We start from the raw sequence: 17589 nt of genomic DNA on the forward strand, positions 1-17589 counted from the left end.
ATAGAATGTTGAAAAACTATGAAATTTTGTATTAATTATTACTTTCATTTTCTATTATTATTTTGTTTGTAAATAAAAATAACAATAACTGGCAGAAACATCCTTTCACTGGGTGACTTCCAAATAAAAAAAAATAACAAAAAAACTTTGTAAAATACAAAATAATAAAAATTAAGTCAAAATTGCATACTTTCGAGTAAACGTTTTTTGCCAGTACAAGAAGTTTAATAAATAAAAATTTATAGTTTTTTTTACAACATTATTTTGTGCATTTTTATGTTTATCGCACATCGTGAAACAAATAAATATAAAGGTTTTTTATCAGGTAAAATAGTTAATAGGAATAGCATTCAGAATATTTTCATGATTTATGCGCAAAAATACATATGAAAAGAAGCAAGAAATGGCAAATATCAGTATATAATATCTTCACTATAAGGTAGGGTAAGTAAACAAATGTGTTCGTATAAGTATGTTTATTTCAGTACGAGATGAGCTTCACAACCCACATTTATGTCTTCTTACAATATTTAACATATCACTTTATTTTCTATAATAAATATGTACAATTTAACAATAGCTAGGATATAAAAACATAATTATTCATAACTAATTTAAACATAAAATCAACGTCCCATGAATAACAAATAGAGTCACAATAAAATAAAATACTTGAAGCAGTATCAACTAAACAATATAATTAATTAATGACTCCGTAACTAGCAACGATCTCTTAACCTAAATGTCACCGGTGTCTTCGGAGAGAGAACAAACTCAAATTGGACGTCCAACTCCCCATCGTACTCTATGTGGAACTCACGGATTATCTGGAAACAAAACATTCAGATTGGTTAGACTCAAAAGGCACCAAGGGCACCAAGCTTTTAGCCTGAATAAAATACCCGCTATTAAACTTCGCAATAAAGTTTTTTTGGTACGCCGGCGGGCAACAAAAAACTCAATAATCTCATTTTCATTTTTATAAAACTTAAGTGAATAATCTATTATCAAAGAGAGTTACTCTAGGTACAGTAATAATAATAATAGTAAATCCTTATCTGCACCTCAATGGTGCATAGGGCACTGCGTCATATAAACGCAGTGTTATCTTGATCGTTTACACATGAAGGAAAGGTGATCAGCCCTCCGCTTCGGGTACCAGTCCAGGGTAATATTGAATAAATATGACTGAAAAAATCACTTATATTTATTTTACCCCCCTTGGGAATCGAACCCGGGATCTCCAGAACGGTAGCCGAGCGTGCTGACCATTACACTACGGAGGCGGACACTAGGTACAGTAGATCCAACTTAATTTACAAAAGTAAAAGAATATGATATGTACGGGAGTACAAAAAAATGATTTCAATGAAGAATTAAAATAAATGAAAAATATAACCGCGGGTACCCGCGGGCCGCAAAATAAACAATCGAGTTTGACATGGTTGGGTTAGAGAATTACTAGGTGGTGTAATTTATTAAAAATAATTAATTAGTTTATGTTTCATCGCTTACTATCAAACTAATTGCCTGGGATATACATCCTTATTTTTTTTACATTATAAAATTTTTACATTATTTATTGTTTCGGCATTTAGTTTGTGGTAAGACATGATTAAATTACAAATAAAACACTTGTTTTTTACCACATTATATTGCTACAACTAGTTTCTGAAGCTACAGATGCTTCCATCTACGTGTTCGAATATAAACTAAACCATTAATAAGGATAAATAATTATCTGTACTTATAGAGGTGTCCGCCTCCATAGTGTAATGGTCAGCACCCTCAACTACCGTTCTGGAGGTCCCGGGTTCGATTCCCAAGGGGGGTAAAATAAATATGAGTGATTTTTTCACTGTAATATTTATTCAATATTACCATGGACTGGTACCTGAAGCGGAGGGCTGATCACCTTTCCTTCATGTGTATACGATCAAGATAACACTTCGTTTATATGACACTGTGCCCTATGCACCATTGGGGTGCGGATAAGGGTTTTATTATTATTATTATAGAGGTGGGTGGGATATAAGTGAGGGGGGGGGGTAAGTAGATGGAAGCATCTGTAGCTTTTGAAACTAGTCGTAAGAATGTAATACTCAAGTGATGAAAACAAGTTTTTTGTTGTTGTTGATAATTTTAATAAAATCTTTACATATATTTTAAGTATAACAAAATCCTGCTAATGGAGATAGGTTTCAATAATTTCTCTGATGTGCGACAAGATAATAATTGATAGATGTTTGAATGGTGAAATAAAGAAAATGTAAATCAGAGAAAGTAATTATTGATAAAATTGAGAAAGGTGTTGATATGTTTGGGCATGTGGAATGAATGAGTAAGAAAAGGACGGTAAATCAAATCTAAGAGACAAATGAAGTGTTTGAATTATCAATTAAGTTAATTATTACCTATTAAGGTGCAGAGAAAACTGTGCGTGATCAAGTACAAATGCTTAAAAGTGGACATGTCGGAGTAGTGATGATCGGTGGGTATACATGGGGAGAAGCATGAATGTAGAAAAGGTGAAGAATATTCATAGATCAATCTAAGAACTTTGGTACTCTTGGTGACCATTGCCAAAAGTGCCATTTCTAAGCTAGACAAAAATCTGGAAAGACCAGGGTGTAACAACACCAAGAAAAATCTTGTCAAGAGTTTAGTCCACTCCATTTTTCCCTATGCTGCTGAAACGCAGCAGTAAGGAGAATAATTGACGCTTTCGAAATGTGGTGTTGGAAGCGCATGCTCCGAATTCCACGGACAGCTAGAAGCACCAACGAGTCCATTCGTCAGGAGTTACACTTGGATGAATATCAGACATTTACTCTGGCCAATGTCTGATATGACACATTTTTCAGTTCCATCTACCTTGGACACGTTGCGCGTGGCAAAGAAGATAGCCTGGAACAACTGATTGTGATTGGTAGCCTGGAGAGGAAGATGTCCCATAGGATGGATCGGTCAAGTTAAGGCAGCAGCACGAGGGTTCGACAAGGGTCACAATCCTCAGTAATGAGGACTGAGACGGAGAAGAAGAATTCAGCGGTGTTGCGTTCTATCTCCATAGTAAAGCAGTCAGATAATTAGTTGATTTCTTACCTTAGCAAATGTGACTAGTAGCCCTTGTTCCGTTTGCCGCTTGCCCGGGCACATCCGCTTGCCGACGCCGAAGGGGGAGTATATGCACGTGGCGGCGGACTGGCTCTCCTTGTGCAGCGGGTTGCCCTCCAGCCACCGCTCGGGCAGGTACTCGCTCGCCCTTGTGAAGTTCTTCTCGTTGTGGCAGGCCACCATCGTGTGGCACAGCACGAAAGTCTGCAAGCAGGTCATCAAATTACTTTATAGAGTGAAACTAGTATTTTCCAATTTCATGAATTGATTCGGCAGTCACTTAGTGGAAAATTTATCAATTTTTAATCTATATTTTACATAGAAACATTTTGAATTCATAAAAATATAAATAATAATAAACCCATGACAATGACAAAAGCCTCCCTATTGTCTATGTTCGCACTGATGAGAATTAAAAAAATAATAAATAAATAAAAATAAGAAACAGCTTCCGTCCCTTTTTCACCCTTTTACATCCCAAGGAAACAACTCTAAAATTTAGACTTGTCACAATAGATTTTAAGAAATAGCGGTACATATTTACTAAGTAAAAGTTAATTTAACAATAGTATTTTCCACATTACTAAAACTTGTATGGGAGTGCGTTTCTGCGGACAAAACTGTATCCAGGGAGTGATTTTTTTATAAGTTTTTTTTTTTAATTTTGATAGTTTTCATAGTCATTTAATGCTATAAGCAACATATTTTCTTGAATAAAAAAATATTTACACCAGGTATCAAAATTATCCATAAAATTAAATTTTAAATAACTACTTGTTTTTTTGTCCGCCTCCATAGTGGTCAGCACGCTCGACTATCATTCTGGAGGTCCCGGGTTCGATTCCCAGGGGGGGGGGTTAAATAAATATAAGTGATTTTTTCACTCTAATATTTATTCAATATCACCGTGGACTGGTACCTGAAGCGGAGGGCTGACCACCTTTCCTTTATGTGTTAACGATCAAGATAACACTGCATTTATATGCAGTGCCCTATGCACCATTGGGGTGCGGATAAGGGTTTAAAGAAGAAGAAGACTTGTTTTTTACCACTTATATCATTAGTATTATAATTGAAGGACTAGTTTCGGAAGGTACAAATGCTTCCATCTATAGGTTTGAGTATAAACTTATATAATATAAAATATGAACGTAAACAGTCCATAAATGATGTATTGTGTATGTCAAAGCCAACTTTATAATTGATATAGTTATTCCCTGCACCTACTTGAAAGATTTAAATATAATCAACCAATATACTTACACCTGCTCCGATGTTGTATCCATTTAAAACTGTATCTTCTTCCAGGATTCTCCCCAGGCCGAATGCTACTGGAATAACCCGGAATGCTTCCATCAAACAAGCCTTCGTAAATGGCATCCTTAAGAGATCATCACTAGTCATGTGATTTGAGTTAGGTGCTATTTCTTCTAGTTCCTCATATATTTTTTCCTGAATTCCAGGATTCTTAGCCACCAGATACAGAAGAAAGTTTAAACTGTTACTTAACTGAAACAAAAAGTACATATATTTAAAATGTTAGAAGTGTGAGGTATAAAGATTTATGGAAAAAATCGCTTTTAAAGCTTTTCCATCGCATTACATATCAATGATATTTCATCTATCTTTAATACGCATTATTATAAAAACAGTATCTTCAATCTTCTGATGTTTTCATGTAAGAGAATATACATTTATTTTCCATGCAATGCATAGTTAAAATATTTTTATTTTTTTGAGTTTGTTTTCTTACGTAAAATTATTCCTTATTAGTAAATATATTTGTCCGCCTCCGTAGTGTAATGGTCAGCACGCTCGGCTACCGTTCTGGAGGTCCCGGGTTCGATTCCCAAGGGGGGTAAAATAAATATAAGTGATTTTTTCACTGTCATATTTATTCAATATTACCCTGGACTGGTACCTGAAGCGGAGGGCTGATCACCTTTCCTTCATGTGTAAACGATCAAGATAACAAGATTGGGGTGCGGATAAGGGTTTTATTATTATTAGTAGTAAATATATAATATTTAGTAAAGGATTTTTATAAAAGTTCAATTTCTAGGGGTCCGGAAAAAATATCTCCATTTGAGATTATTCTCATGGGAAAATTGGTTTCTAATTGTGGACAATTTGGGTTATGAACAGTTTTACAAAACGAATTAAGTTCATAACTCAAGGTTCTACTGTATATAAGAATAAATGAACCCAACGCTTTATTGAAATTATAATTAAAACAGTGTAGATGAATGGGATTTGTTTTTTGATAACACTTTTTATTGCTGAATTAATGAGAAATATTTACCGTCAGTATTCCGGCCGCTACAAAATCAATTAATGCCGATTTTTTCTCCCTTTCGTCAATATCGCTTCTTTCTACGATCGACATAAGTATACATTTTACATCACTATGAGAATTTTCTTTTGAGTTTCTTGCGCCTTCAATTATATCTGAAACGATTCTGAAAGAAGAATTTAAAAATAATTATTGTTTTATGTATTTCGTGTTTTATGACAGTAATGTTGTGACACATTAATTCACTTTATTTTCAGTACGTAACCAACCACTTTTGGCAAAACCTTGCCTTCCTTTCGGATACATATAACATAAATACAGATAAGGTAAAGGAGATGGTATTTAGGTTTTAGTGTGTCCATGTGGAATTGTTTTTGCAGGGGAAAGTATTTTTTGTCCGTTCTAGTTACAAATCTTGTATGGACTTTTAAAATAGTGATCATTTTGGAACTGAGCGCGGGATTAAACCCTGAGACCTCCGATTTGAACCCTGATAATCTACCTCTAATTTTTTTGTTCATATTACATTGTGATTTTTTTATTATTACAAATCCAAGTACATAAATACATATATTTATTTAAGATATATGAACAAAAAATTGTGTGTGGTGGGGTATAAAAAAATTAAATGTGCATACCTGTGATATACTTCTTTTTCTTTTTAGTTAACAATTACATATATATATATATATATATATATATATATATATATATATATATATATATATATATATATATATATATATACATATATATATATATATATATATATATATATATATATATATATATATGTATATATATATATATATATATATATATATATATATATATATATATATATATATATATATTTATATATGTATATGTGGAGTTGATAAAAAAATTAAAAGGTCTAAAAATATACATACATACGCTTATCACAATTATAACTTGAGCGTTTGTTTTCGAGAGCAAAAGAGACGCACAGTAAAAATGTTTATTTTGTAATAATAATATATCAATTTTGTCATTTAAATGGTTTATAACTTGTCTATTAACACATTATTATCGGGCGGTTTTTTCATCAACCCCGACACTAATTATACTCTGATAGTCTGCCGCCCGACCCTCAGTATACTAATCACAAGTAACCGCAAACCCAATGCCGATCTGTGCAATGTTTTTTGGCATCTCTCGCGCTCTGCCAAAAGTAAGCAAATAAAACGCTTATAAGCGTCTCCCGCTCTCTACCAACAGTATGTAAAAGATGCATTTAAGCGTTTCCCGTAAAAAAAGTGTTAATGTATTGAAAAGAATGGTTCTCAAAAAAATTTGTGTTGAAAGTAATAATTTTAATATGTCATGATTAGGGTGTATGGTGTGAATGTCACAACTGATATGTGGTGATTGGGGTATCACGCCTATTTCGCCGTTATGTCAACAATGATGCTGGAAGTTATTGTTGGTAATGATGCTGAGAATTGGATTTATTTACCATTTATATTTACCTATAGAGCTCCTCTTCCCCTTCCAAGAACCTGGCATACCCTGCAGTCTTAGTATAGTCTCTCCAGTAGTACATCTCGTCTCTCTCCGACTTGAACCTCTGCAACATGGCCTTACTCAGCCTGGCGGCTGTATCCGATATTACATTTTCCATGAAAGTCATTCTCTCACCCAGCACTAAAGTACAAGTCACTAAAAAATCAAAATAAAAACAATTATGTACAATTGGATAACATACTACATCAGATGAACATTTTTTTGACATCTCAACATAGATGAAGACAAATATGGAAGTCTGAGCATTTGTAAGCCCTGTAAATGCCCAGACTTCCATTTGTAAAAAAAAACTCACAAATGGAGGCAATCCAGATTTTTGAACAAGTATTTGGACACACTCAAAATGTTGTAAATAAGATTGTAACATTTTTTTATTTATTTTTTTAATATATGAATATTAAATAATATAAGTGAATATGTGGAAAATTGTTGTGTCACAGAATTAAAAATGAAGATATTAGAGAGAAATGTAAGGCTGAATTGAGGATAGTGGAAAATATTCAATAAAGTCCTTTAAGAAGGTAGGACATGTGGATCGAATAGATAACGAGAGAATGACTAAGAAAGTATATTTAGCAAATGTGAATGGTAGAACAGAATGAGGACAGCCAAAAAAGACTTGGCACGACCAGATCAATCAGAAACTAAAATCTGGTGGGGTTAAAAGTCTACGTAATCGGAGGGTATGTATGACTAAATGTATGGATATGAAGAAAGCTAGGAAAAAATATACTCTACCTGTAATTGTTGGATATACACCTTTTTTTCTTCTTTTTTTATACAGAATGGCGTTGCATATAGAATTTAATACTTTTGCCAATGTCAAGTTAAATAAAATTATTAAATTATAAATCACGTCAAACTTATTATTTTACTAAAGATTGATTCTGTCAAATTTTTAATAATGTAAATAAAAGGTCTTTTATAATTGTAGGGAGGGGAATGAGTCTTGAAATTGTTCGTTTATAGCATAATGTAAAGTATATACATAGATTGACTGTTTTCAATTTGCTTATAGTATTACAAAATAAGTACACACTTACTTTCTAAACCGTATCTGCAAGATAAAGTTTCAAATTTAAGTACATTATCCTTCTTGTCTCGGTTGGCTCTCAGGAGTTGCATGAAGTCATCGGCAATCTGGTTGAGTTCTGGTAGAAATGCCAACATTGTCTTTTTGCTGCTCAGTTCAGGTGTCAATTTGCTACGAAGGTTATGCCATGTCTCCCCTTGTCTAGAAGGAAAATAATATTGTTTTATTAAAATAATACATTTAATATGAAGGTTATTTTAAAAAAACTCTAAATTGTTACTGAAAAACGTGGAAAATTTCAGTAATGTAGTTGTCAAATTAATTAATTAAACCATATCCGCTCCCTAGGTGCAACATATGGAGTCCACAAACTGTCTCCAGGCTTTTCTCTCAGCTGCCAGCTCCCTTGCATCATCCCAAGTCAGATTCGCGTCCCGAAGTTCTGACGAGAACTGACGACGAATTGTCAGCAGTGGTCGTCTTGGGCGGCGCAAACCTGATGCCTTGTAAAAGAGGCAAGCTTGATTAAGGCTCTCAGGAGGCATGCGGAGTACATGGCCAAGCCAACTGAATCGCCTTTTCTTGACGACAGTTGTGACCAAGATTTGCTGCGTCCTACGCCTTATCTCTTCATTCCTCACAAAGTCAAACCACCGCACGCCTGAAATTCTCCGCAAACACCTATTCTCGAAGCTCAGTACACGGCTGCTCTGGGCCCTTGTAAGCCATGTTTCACAGCCGTATAAGAGAACAGGAGCAATGCACGCATTGTATAGGCGGCATTTGGTCTTCACCGAGTATAAATCCGATCTCCAGACAGCCTTCATACTGTTAAATGCGGACCCTGCGAGTCCTAATCGCACTCCCAGTTCCTTTTCAAAGCTGCCATTTTCAGTCGCGTACACTCCCAAGAACTTGAAACTCTCGACCCTTTCGATGCGCTGATTACTCAACATCAAGGGTTATTGGGCATCTAGGCATGAGCTGTTGCACAACACATGGGTTTTTGCAACATTTATTAGTAAAGTATGGTAGTTGTCAAATGCACATTTAAAAGGCAGGAATAACCCAACCAACTAGCCTTTATTTTTAGAGAACTGTCTGCATATAGGATAGTAGGGATAGGGAAGGTTAGCACATTGTTTTGCGGTTTGTTCATCAACCCTGACGCTAATTAGTATACTAATTTGGGTCGTATACTGATCACAAGTAACTGCAAATCCAATTCCAATCTGTACAATATTTTTGTGACGTCTCGCGTTCTACCGAAAGTAAGCAAACAGAATGCTTATAAGCTTCTCCTGCTCTCTACCAACAGTACATAAAAGACGCTTTTAAGCGTTTCCCGCAAACAATGTGTTAATATAAAAAATAGATCACAAACACCCATTCATCCATATCCTGAAGTTCAGATGGGAACTAATTGCATCAGTGCACATCCTAAGTGGCAGAAACCTAATGCTTTGCAAAAGTGGCAAGCTTGATTAAGGCTCTCGGGAGTGTCATTTGGTCTTCACCGAGTGCAAATCCAATCTTCAGATACCCTACTTACTGTTGAATGTGATACCTGCAAGTCTTAAATGCGCTCCCAGTTCTACAAACATCCAGACCAAATGGAAATAAATATATATGGAATTTATTTTCCAATTTTATTACTGGATTTTTTTGCATTTCACAATATAATATGGTTACAAGTACAAAAAGACTATATTATATTAATACAAAAAATATCCCACAACGGCATGGCCTGTGTATGGATAAACATTTTATTTTAAGAAGAAAATTAAAAAGACAATTGGTGGGAATCTAACCCGAGATGCGAGATTTGTGCATGGCGCCTAGCATACTAGGAAATGAAATGAGCATAGGATAAATGTATACTCACATACAGTAAGTTTTTTTTCTGTTTTGAATATTGAAAGCATTAACTTTGTGGATCATATTGATATATTATTTTGAGAAATAAAAAGACTTTGTGTTCAGTCATAAATTAAACCCTGAAGAGGGCAACAGGTTGCTGACGAAACTAGTTGGTTGTTAATAAAAATGTGAGTGGATTAAAAAAACAATGTCTTTTTATTTCTCATCATAATATATAAGTTTTTTTCTGTTTAAAATGAATGTAAGTAATAATTACTCATTGGATATCCCGGCACTTGCAAATCTCTCTGGTCTCAGCCGTCTGTAGTCCAAGATGATCTTAGATGGAGGACGGAAGGGGTACCGACTAGGGTACCGCAGGACTTTTTCAATGTCTTCTCGGCTGGAAACGCTGACTATACTAGCCCCGGAGGACATCACTTCTCTCACTATTCCACCGTACTTTATCAGCATCACTGAAATCAAATTATTTACCATTATGTGAAAAACATCAACAATTAAGAAGGCATTTTTATATTTGTAAAAATTGATATAAATTTAGAAAAATTGATACAATTTTTATATTTACATAAAAATTTATGTATAAAGATATATTTATCTTTAGGATAAAATAACGCTAAGAAAAAATTTTCATGAACATATTACTAGAAATAAGGATAAAATAACCGAGTCACAAAATTGTTTTATGTATAAGGGTTTGAAAATGTATAATGAGATGCCTGAATGTATGAAGAATGAAAAGAGTCTTAAAAAAATATATTTTAAAATTAATGTTTTGTTTGCTGTAAGAAGATGTAAAAAAAAATATATATATTTATATATATTTATATATATATTTTTTTTATATATTTTTTAAAATCTATATATAAATCAGGTAAATTAAGTGTAAATAATAGTTTATATTATTGTAATAAAAGCTAATTAAAGAAATAAATAAAAAAAATACAATTAAATCATTCAGTTCAAATCATGCAGTCAAATGCAAATATGTTTATATACGAGTATACATTTTTTTGTAGATGTGAGTTGCATTTATTTATTACTTTGCTTATTACGTACAAGTTTTATAGATCACTAAGTGGATCTTGGTTTCTTTTAACTAAAAAAAATATGTTTTATTTTAATCTGTGGATCTGTTGTGTTCATCTGTAGGGATGGATAATCTAGTGTGGGCTAATCAGGAACTTGTCAGCATTTTTCATATTAGTAAAATTTAATCATATTAGTAAAATTAAACAATAATAAATTTTCGAAATCGAAATTGGCGGTACGCATAATGCAAAAAAACTTACGAGTGAAATTAAGTCCATTTAAAAAAAAAGTAATTTGGAAAAAATATCCCAAAAAACATGAAGTCACTCCCTAAAAACAAAGAAGGGTGTATTAACTCAATAAGCAGTCCAGAGTAGTGAAAAATCGAAAACTTATTATTTTAATATGTGTTTTATATCAGATAATATTAGCATATGAATAAGTAGGGCCCAATAACTTGGAGTGGCCAATAACTGTCCATTCATCCCTAAGTAAGTACTCGAATTGTTATATTTTCCTAGAAATTTATAAATTGAATCAAATAACTGTTTGTCAAATACTATTCATTACAAATGTATGAATAGCAAAAGTACAATTATCAATCCATAAATTTCAATTATACTTAAATAGATTTAGAAACAGAGCTGGACTTGGTTATAAACATTTTATTATGATTTCAGATTTTTTTTTGAGAAATAAAAACTTATACTGTTATTGCATGTCTGGGTGCAGTTAAGACCCTGTTTTTCCTAGTGAAAACTAGCTTTGACAGATCTTTTGTAGGTTTAACTAGGAAAAGTAAGTTCTACTTAAAAGAAAATTAAGTCGCATATTAATTTTCTCTAAATCCAGGTAACATTTTACATAATTGATAATTGAACACCGTTTTTGCATTGAAAAAGTAAGTTTTTCTTCGAAATAATTATATGGTTATGAAACGAAAAGAGTAATTGAAAGGTAAGGAGTTTAAAAAAATATGAAATACGTTTTCTATATATTCTAAAAAACAAAACCAATCCTATATTCTATTCTTTAAAAAATCGGGTGTGAACAGACCTCTCCGGTGGAATGAATTCTGTGTTTGCGAATATGCTCTTATCTCGTACTTTTTTTTTTAAATACAGAAAAACGTTAACAAAATTATAATAGAAGGTAGAAATATGAATAAACATTTTGGATATTATTTTTTGACATCTCATCAAAGATGAAAAAATCTTCTTCATCTTTGATGAGATGTCAAAAAATAATATGAAAATAACTCCTATAACTGGAGATAATCCAGATTTGTGAACAAGTATTTGGACACACTCAAAATGTTGAAGAACATTTTGAATATTATTCACCAGAATCATTAATATACTAATTTTCAATAAAAAGCTTTAAAAAATCAGAATTAAAATGAAAAAAAACAACACAGCAACATAAATGCAATATTTTGCGGTTTCCCCTCTTAAAGCCTCTTTAATAGCTTCAAAGAAACTCGTCGTATATTATTATGTGAGTAAAACAATATTGTAACACGTAATATGGACATTTCACTGTATTTATAGAATGTAACCCACGCAAGATGCATTTCAAGCTAAAAATAAACATAGAATTACGCTAACATATATTCTAGCTATGAATATATGAACAATTAGCTAACATATATCCAAGCTATTAATATACGAACGCTGAATTAAGCGTACGAATAATTTTACTATGCAAATTCCATAATTTCAAATTATGCGAATCGTCTCATAGTACCAGTGGCGTAGTGTCTTTAATATTTTTAAGAACTTAATTGGATGCCAATAAAAAAAGAGACCGGTATATAAAATGTCTTTTTTTATATATATATATTTTTTAACATTACATAGAATACCCAAATATTTTATAAATAAGGTAGTTTTAAATAGTAAAAAAATCATAAGCACGTAACTAAAAATAAGGATAGAAAAGACTGTTATAAGATGCTATTAAAAAAAGAGAAACGCATAATTGCATCATGTTTAAAGGTTTAAAAATGTATGATGAGATGCCTGAATGTATGAAGAATAAAAATAGCTTGAATTAATTTTAAAAGAATTGTTATGTTTATTGTAAGAAGATGTAAATACATATGAAGTTAAATTAAGCGACTTCTTCATCTATTTTGTCTGACCCCTTATCCACACCCAATGGTGCATAGGGCACTGTATCATATTAACGCAGTGTTATCTTGATCTTGATCTTGAAAGGTGATCAGCGCTGCACTTCGAAATACACTAAAATATTTTTAATCTTTGTTGAGATGTCAAAATATGATTTTTCATTTAATTTAATTAAATTTAATGGAAAATTAATACATTAAATTTAAATTTTGTTTCACCAAATTAAGTAGAATCTTTGTTCTTTTTTTAGAAATGAATGAGTGAATGTAAATAATAATAGTCAGTCAGCTCTCTGTCATTATGTAATTTAGCGCTACACCACTGCACTGTGTATGTACACATTGATAATAACCGCATACTCTAGAACAGGGTGAGTTAATAGCTATTACTCATATTTAGCAGATATGAATGGGATACTGTTATTAAATACTTATTACAGTTTTTTTATAATTAATAATAATCATTTATCGTTAAAGAAAAAATAAAATTATCTTACATTATTTATTTATATTACACCTTACACATAATTACAAAATATAATAATGTGTAAGATGTGAATAATAATAAAACTTTTTGTTAATATTATTTATTTGGCAGTCACCCAATGAAAGGATGTTTCTTCTATATCAAACTTATATATATGTATAAATATATATATATATATATATATATATATATATATATATATATATATATATATATATATATATATATATATATATATATATATATATATATATATAAATATATATAAATATATATATATATATATATATATATATATATATATATATATATATATATATATATATATATATATATATGTATAAAGTATTTACTTATATATGAACCAATTTCGAAACGTTGTTCTTGAATCATTAGAACATCACAAGAGACATCTATTGGTGAGACGAAATGAAGCTTTTTTGCTGTCATGTTGTAAATAAAATAACTGGTCAAATTATAAGCTTAAATAATAAAAATGAAAATTATATTTTCTGGCGTTTCTCATGTATGTGATTATAATCCAGGATTCGGACTTCACATACTAATAAAAGAGTTTATGCTCAGTAAAAAAAGGCTTCTTTTCATCTCACCAATAGATGTCTCTAGTAATATTTAGTTCGTACTTAATACTATTTTTAAATGAGCATTTGGAATTGATGTAGTGATTTACGTAATAGGGTAGAAAAACCGATTTATCGGTGTTTGGTCGTTTACGGACGGCAGCGAAAAGCCGACTACAGTCGTTTGTAGTCGACTTTAGGTAGTTAAGGAGAATATCACCTACTAATTTATAAAACTATAAAAACTGTTAAAGTGTTATATGATCGTTGTTAACACATGAAGGAAAGGTGATCAGCCCTCTGCTTCAGGTACCAGTCCAGGGTAATATTGAATAAATATTAGAGTGAAAAAATCACTTATATTTATTTAACCCCCCTGGGAATCGTACCTGGTCCCGGGTAAATATGGGTGATTTTCACTTTCATATTTATTGAATATCACCCTGTATTAATAAAACACATGTATGTCCACCTCCGTAGTGTAATGGTCAGCACGATCGGCTACCGTTCTGGAGGTCCCGGGTTATAAATATAAGTGATCTTTTCACACTAATATTTATTCAATATTACCCTTGACTGGTACCTGAAGCGGAGAGCTGATCACCTTTCCTTCATGTGTTGACGATCAAGATAACACTGCGTTTATATGATGCAGTGCCCTATGCACCATTGGGGTGTGGGTAAGGGTTAGAGAGAGATTAATAAAATATCATATTAATCATGCCAGTGATATGACAAGACAATATATTTAAATATGTGATAAGATAAACGCTTCAAAATAAGTCAAATACAAATTTAAAATATAAAACGATCCAAGTTAGTCCGTCCCTGGAGTGCGTATGGATGTGAATGCATCTACTACAATGTAAGACAATTTATGACGTGTATTGTTACGTCAAATTCGTGCGATAATGTATTGTATGCGTACATGAGAACATTATTTCCCGATTGAAAGTACTTCATCCACATACGCGCTCGTTGACCTTTCCCGAAGAAGGAATGCACCCGATTGTTCGACATTACTTGTTATTGTTACTGTCCATAAATATTCAAACGAGTCCCGAAAACTGCTTACTTTGTAAAAATAACAATAATATTAAAAAAAATGCAAACGATGCATTTTTGAGTACCCAAATGAATCATGTTTTATTAACTTAACCATTCAAAACTATACCACCACAGCATTGTTGAAAAATACTGTATAGAGGTGTTTTACTTATATATACACACACACACACACCCATATATATATATATATATATATATATATATATATATATATATATATATATATATATATATATATATATATATATATATATATATATATATATATATATATATATTTATATATATATTTATATATATATTTATATGTATATATATATATATATATATATTTATATATACATATATATATATATATATATATATATATATATATATATATATATATATATATATATATATATATATATATATATATATATATATATATATATATATATATATATATATATATATATATATATATATATATATATATATATATATATATATATATATATATATATATATATATATATATATATATATATATATATATATATATATATATATATATATATATATATATATATATATATATATATATATGGTATGTGTGTGTGTGTGTGTGTGTGTGTGATAACGAAAATCAGCCCATGTAAGCCCATGTGGCGTAAGCCCTGTAAATATCTAGACTTTTTTTTGAAAGAGACATATTTGTGTTTTCATTATTTACAAAAATAATCAATTAGCCATATCTACTATTTCTGTGAGCCTAAGCGGCTCATCAAAAATAGGTATCAAATTGTGGTGAATTGGGTTCGAACCCAGAAAATCTGACTCACAAGTCCACCACCCGACACTTCTTTATTTTTTTTCATCCATGCAAAGATATTAATTAAAGGAATCTTGATATAACAACTCCTAAATAAAGAAGTCTCAATAGAAGATCTATTGATATCCGTCAAAATTACATCTTTCATTTATGTGTTTGCTTCGTTTTTTTAATCGAAAAAGAAATCTCGAGAACTTTTTTATAAGTCTTTCACTAATTCATTAATCGGCCATAGCCGATTTATCCATCTTGATTCAAACGGTGAAACCAGAACCTTTTTAATTCAGTTGTTTGTTTCGTAAATCGGTTTTTAAAAAAATATAAGAAAAAAAGTTATTATTGTCATATTGGAAAGTTTAAATCGATCATATCGACTTCAATTGTTCATTTATATCTGTCCGAGCAAAACGCTTGCAACGGTATTAAATACAATTTTTTACAGTTACATAACTTGATGCAAAAAAGTAGCAAATGAATTATGAATGGCGGATGTTGTAGATTTAAAAGCCAAATAAAAAAAGCGTGTCTTGTTCCGTTGTGTCTCGTTTAAGAAACTTCCAGACTGTAACTGGATAACTGTAAACATGATAAAACAGATGTGAAAGTTAAGACGTGATACAATACACTCCTATTATTCTATTATTTAGTTCTATTATTGACAGTACTTCATTTTTTCTATGGTGAAAAATTTCATTTTTCTTTTTTTAGTTTTCTTATAAGTATGAGATATATATAAAAAATTCATGTTCGAGATACCAACATGACTTTACTATACCAAAATAATAAAAAATCAAACAATTCCAACAGAACTTAAAGAATATTTGGGAAACAAGTACTTCAATAACTTTCCTACAGATATAATAAAAATGAAAACATTAAAATGCTAAAAAAAAAATTATATACATATCGTAGTCATACAGGAGAAAGTGACCAAGTCAGGATTTGAAGTAATTGGCGGGTATGTATGAGGAGATGCATGAATGCGGAAGAGCCGAAGAAGTTTGCAATAAAAGAGTGGTATGGGGTTTTATTTTCTCTGCCTACCCCTGCGGAAAAGCGGCGTAATGGTAGGTCAATTAGTTAGTATTATGCCTGTTGAATGATTTAAATATAGATAAGAGTCAAACTAGTTGATGTATAATAAATTTAAAAGATAAAATTTAGCCCAAATAAACGGTGTTTATTTGGGCTTTTCGTCTGCAAATAATGTTATCCTATATGTTCTTACTTTTGAGCCAAATAAAAATTTAGTTATAAATAACCAAGTCATTTTATATTCCAGAATTATCCAGATTGTATACGGAAATGGTTTAGGAATAATTGCTTAAAATTGAATTCAAAATAAATCTAGATAAATTCGCAAATCTAAATAATAGAATCAAATATAGTATAAATGCTTTAAATTAAATTCAAAATAATTCTACTCGTATATGAACTCACAAATCTAAATAATAAATTCAAATATATTATAATTTTTTAAAATTAAATTCAAAATAATCATAGATTAATTCGCAAATCTAAATAATACATACGAATGTAATATAAACTTTTAAAATTTCATTCAAAATAATTCTAGATAAATTCACAAATCTACTATTTTTATCAGA

General features: G+C 31.0%; 1 protein-coding gene across 2 annotated transcripts in view; it reads right to left on the reverse strand.

The window, feature by feature from the left end:
- Positions 1–456: 456 nt before the first annotated feature.
- The window catches only part of shd (cytochrome P450 family 24 subfamily A member shade), a 78542-nt gene continuing 61409 nt past the window's right edge, over positions 457–17589 (reverse strand). Inside the window, exons 3-9 of one of the 2 annotated variants that reach the window (XM_088278046.1) lie at positions 10126–10324; positions 7999–8189; positions 6901–7090; positions 5420–5576; positions 4381–4626; positions 3106–3321; positions 457–827 (exon numbers count right to left, since the gene is read on the reverse strand). In XM_088278046.1, coding sequence (XP_088134172.1) covers positions 720–827; positions 3106–3321; positions 4381–4626; positions 5420–5576; positions 6901–7090; positions 7999–8189; positions 10126–10324 — 1307 coding nt within the window. In that variant the 3' untranslated portion in view covers positions 457–719. The remainder of the gene's footprint in view (positions 828–3105; positions 3322–4380; positions 4627–5419; positions 5577–6900; positions 7091–7998; positions 8190–10125; positions 10325–17589) is intronic. The other variant, XM_088278044.1, reaches the window with a different exon arrangement.

The sequence above is a fragment of the Brachycentrus maculatus genome, unplaced genomic scaffold (assembly GCF_059751285.1).
Source record: "Brachycentrus maculatus isolate JH-2025_06_01 unplaced genomic scaffold, ASM5975128v1 h1tg000055l, whole genome shotgun sequence".
Classification (NCBI taxonomy): Eukaryota; Metazoa; Arthropoda; class Insecta; order Trichoptera; family Brachycentridae; genus Brachycentrus; species Brachycentrus maculatus.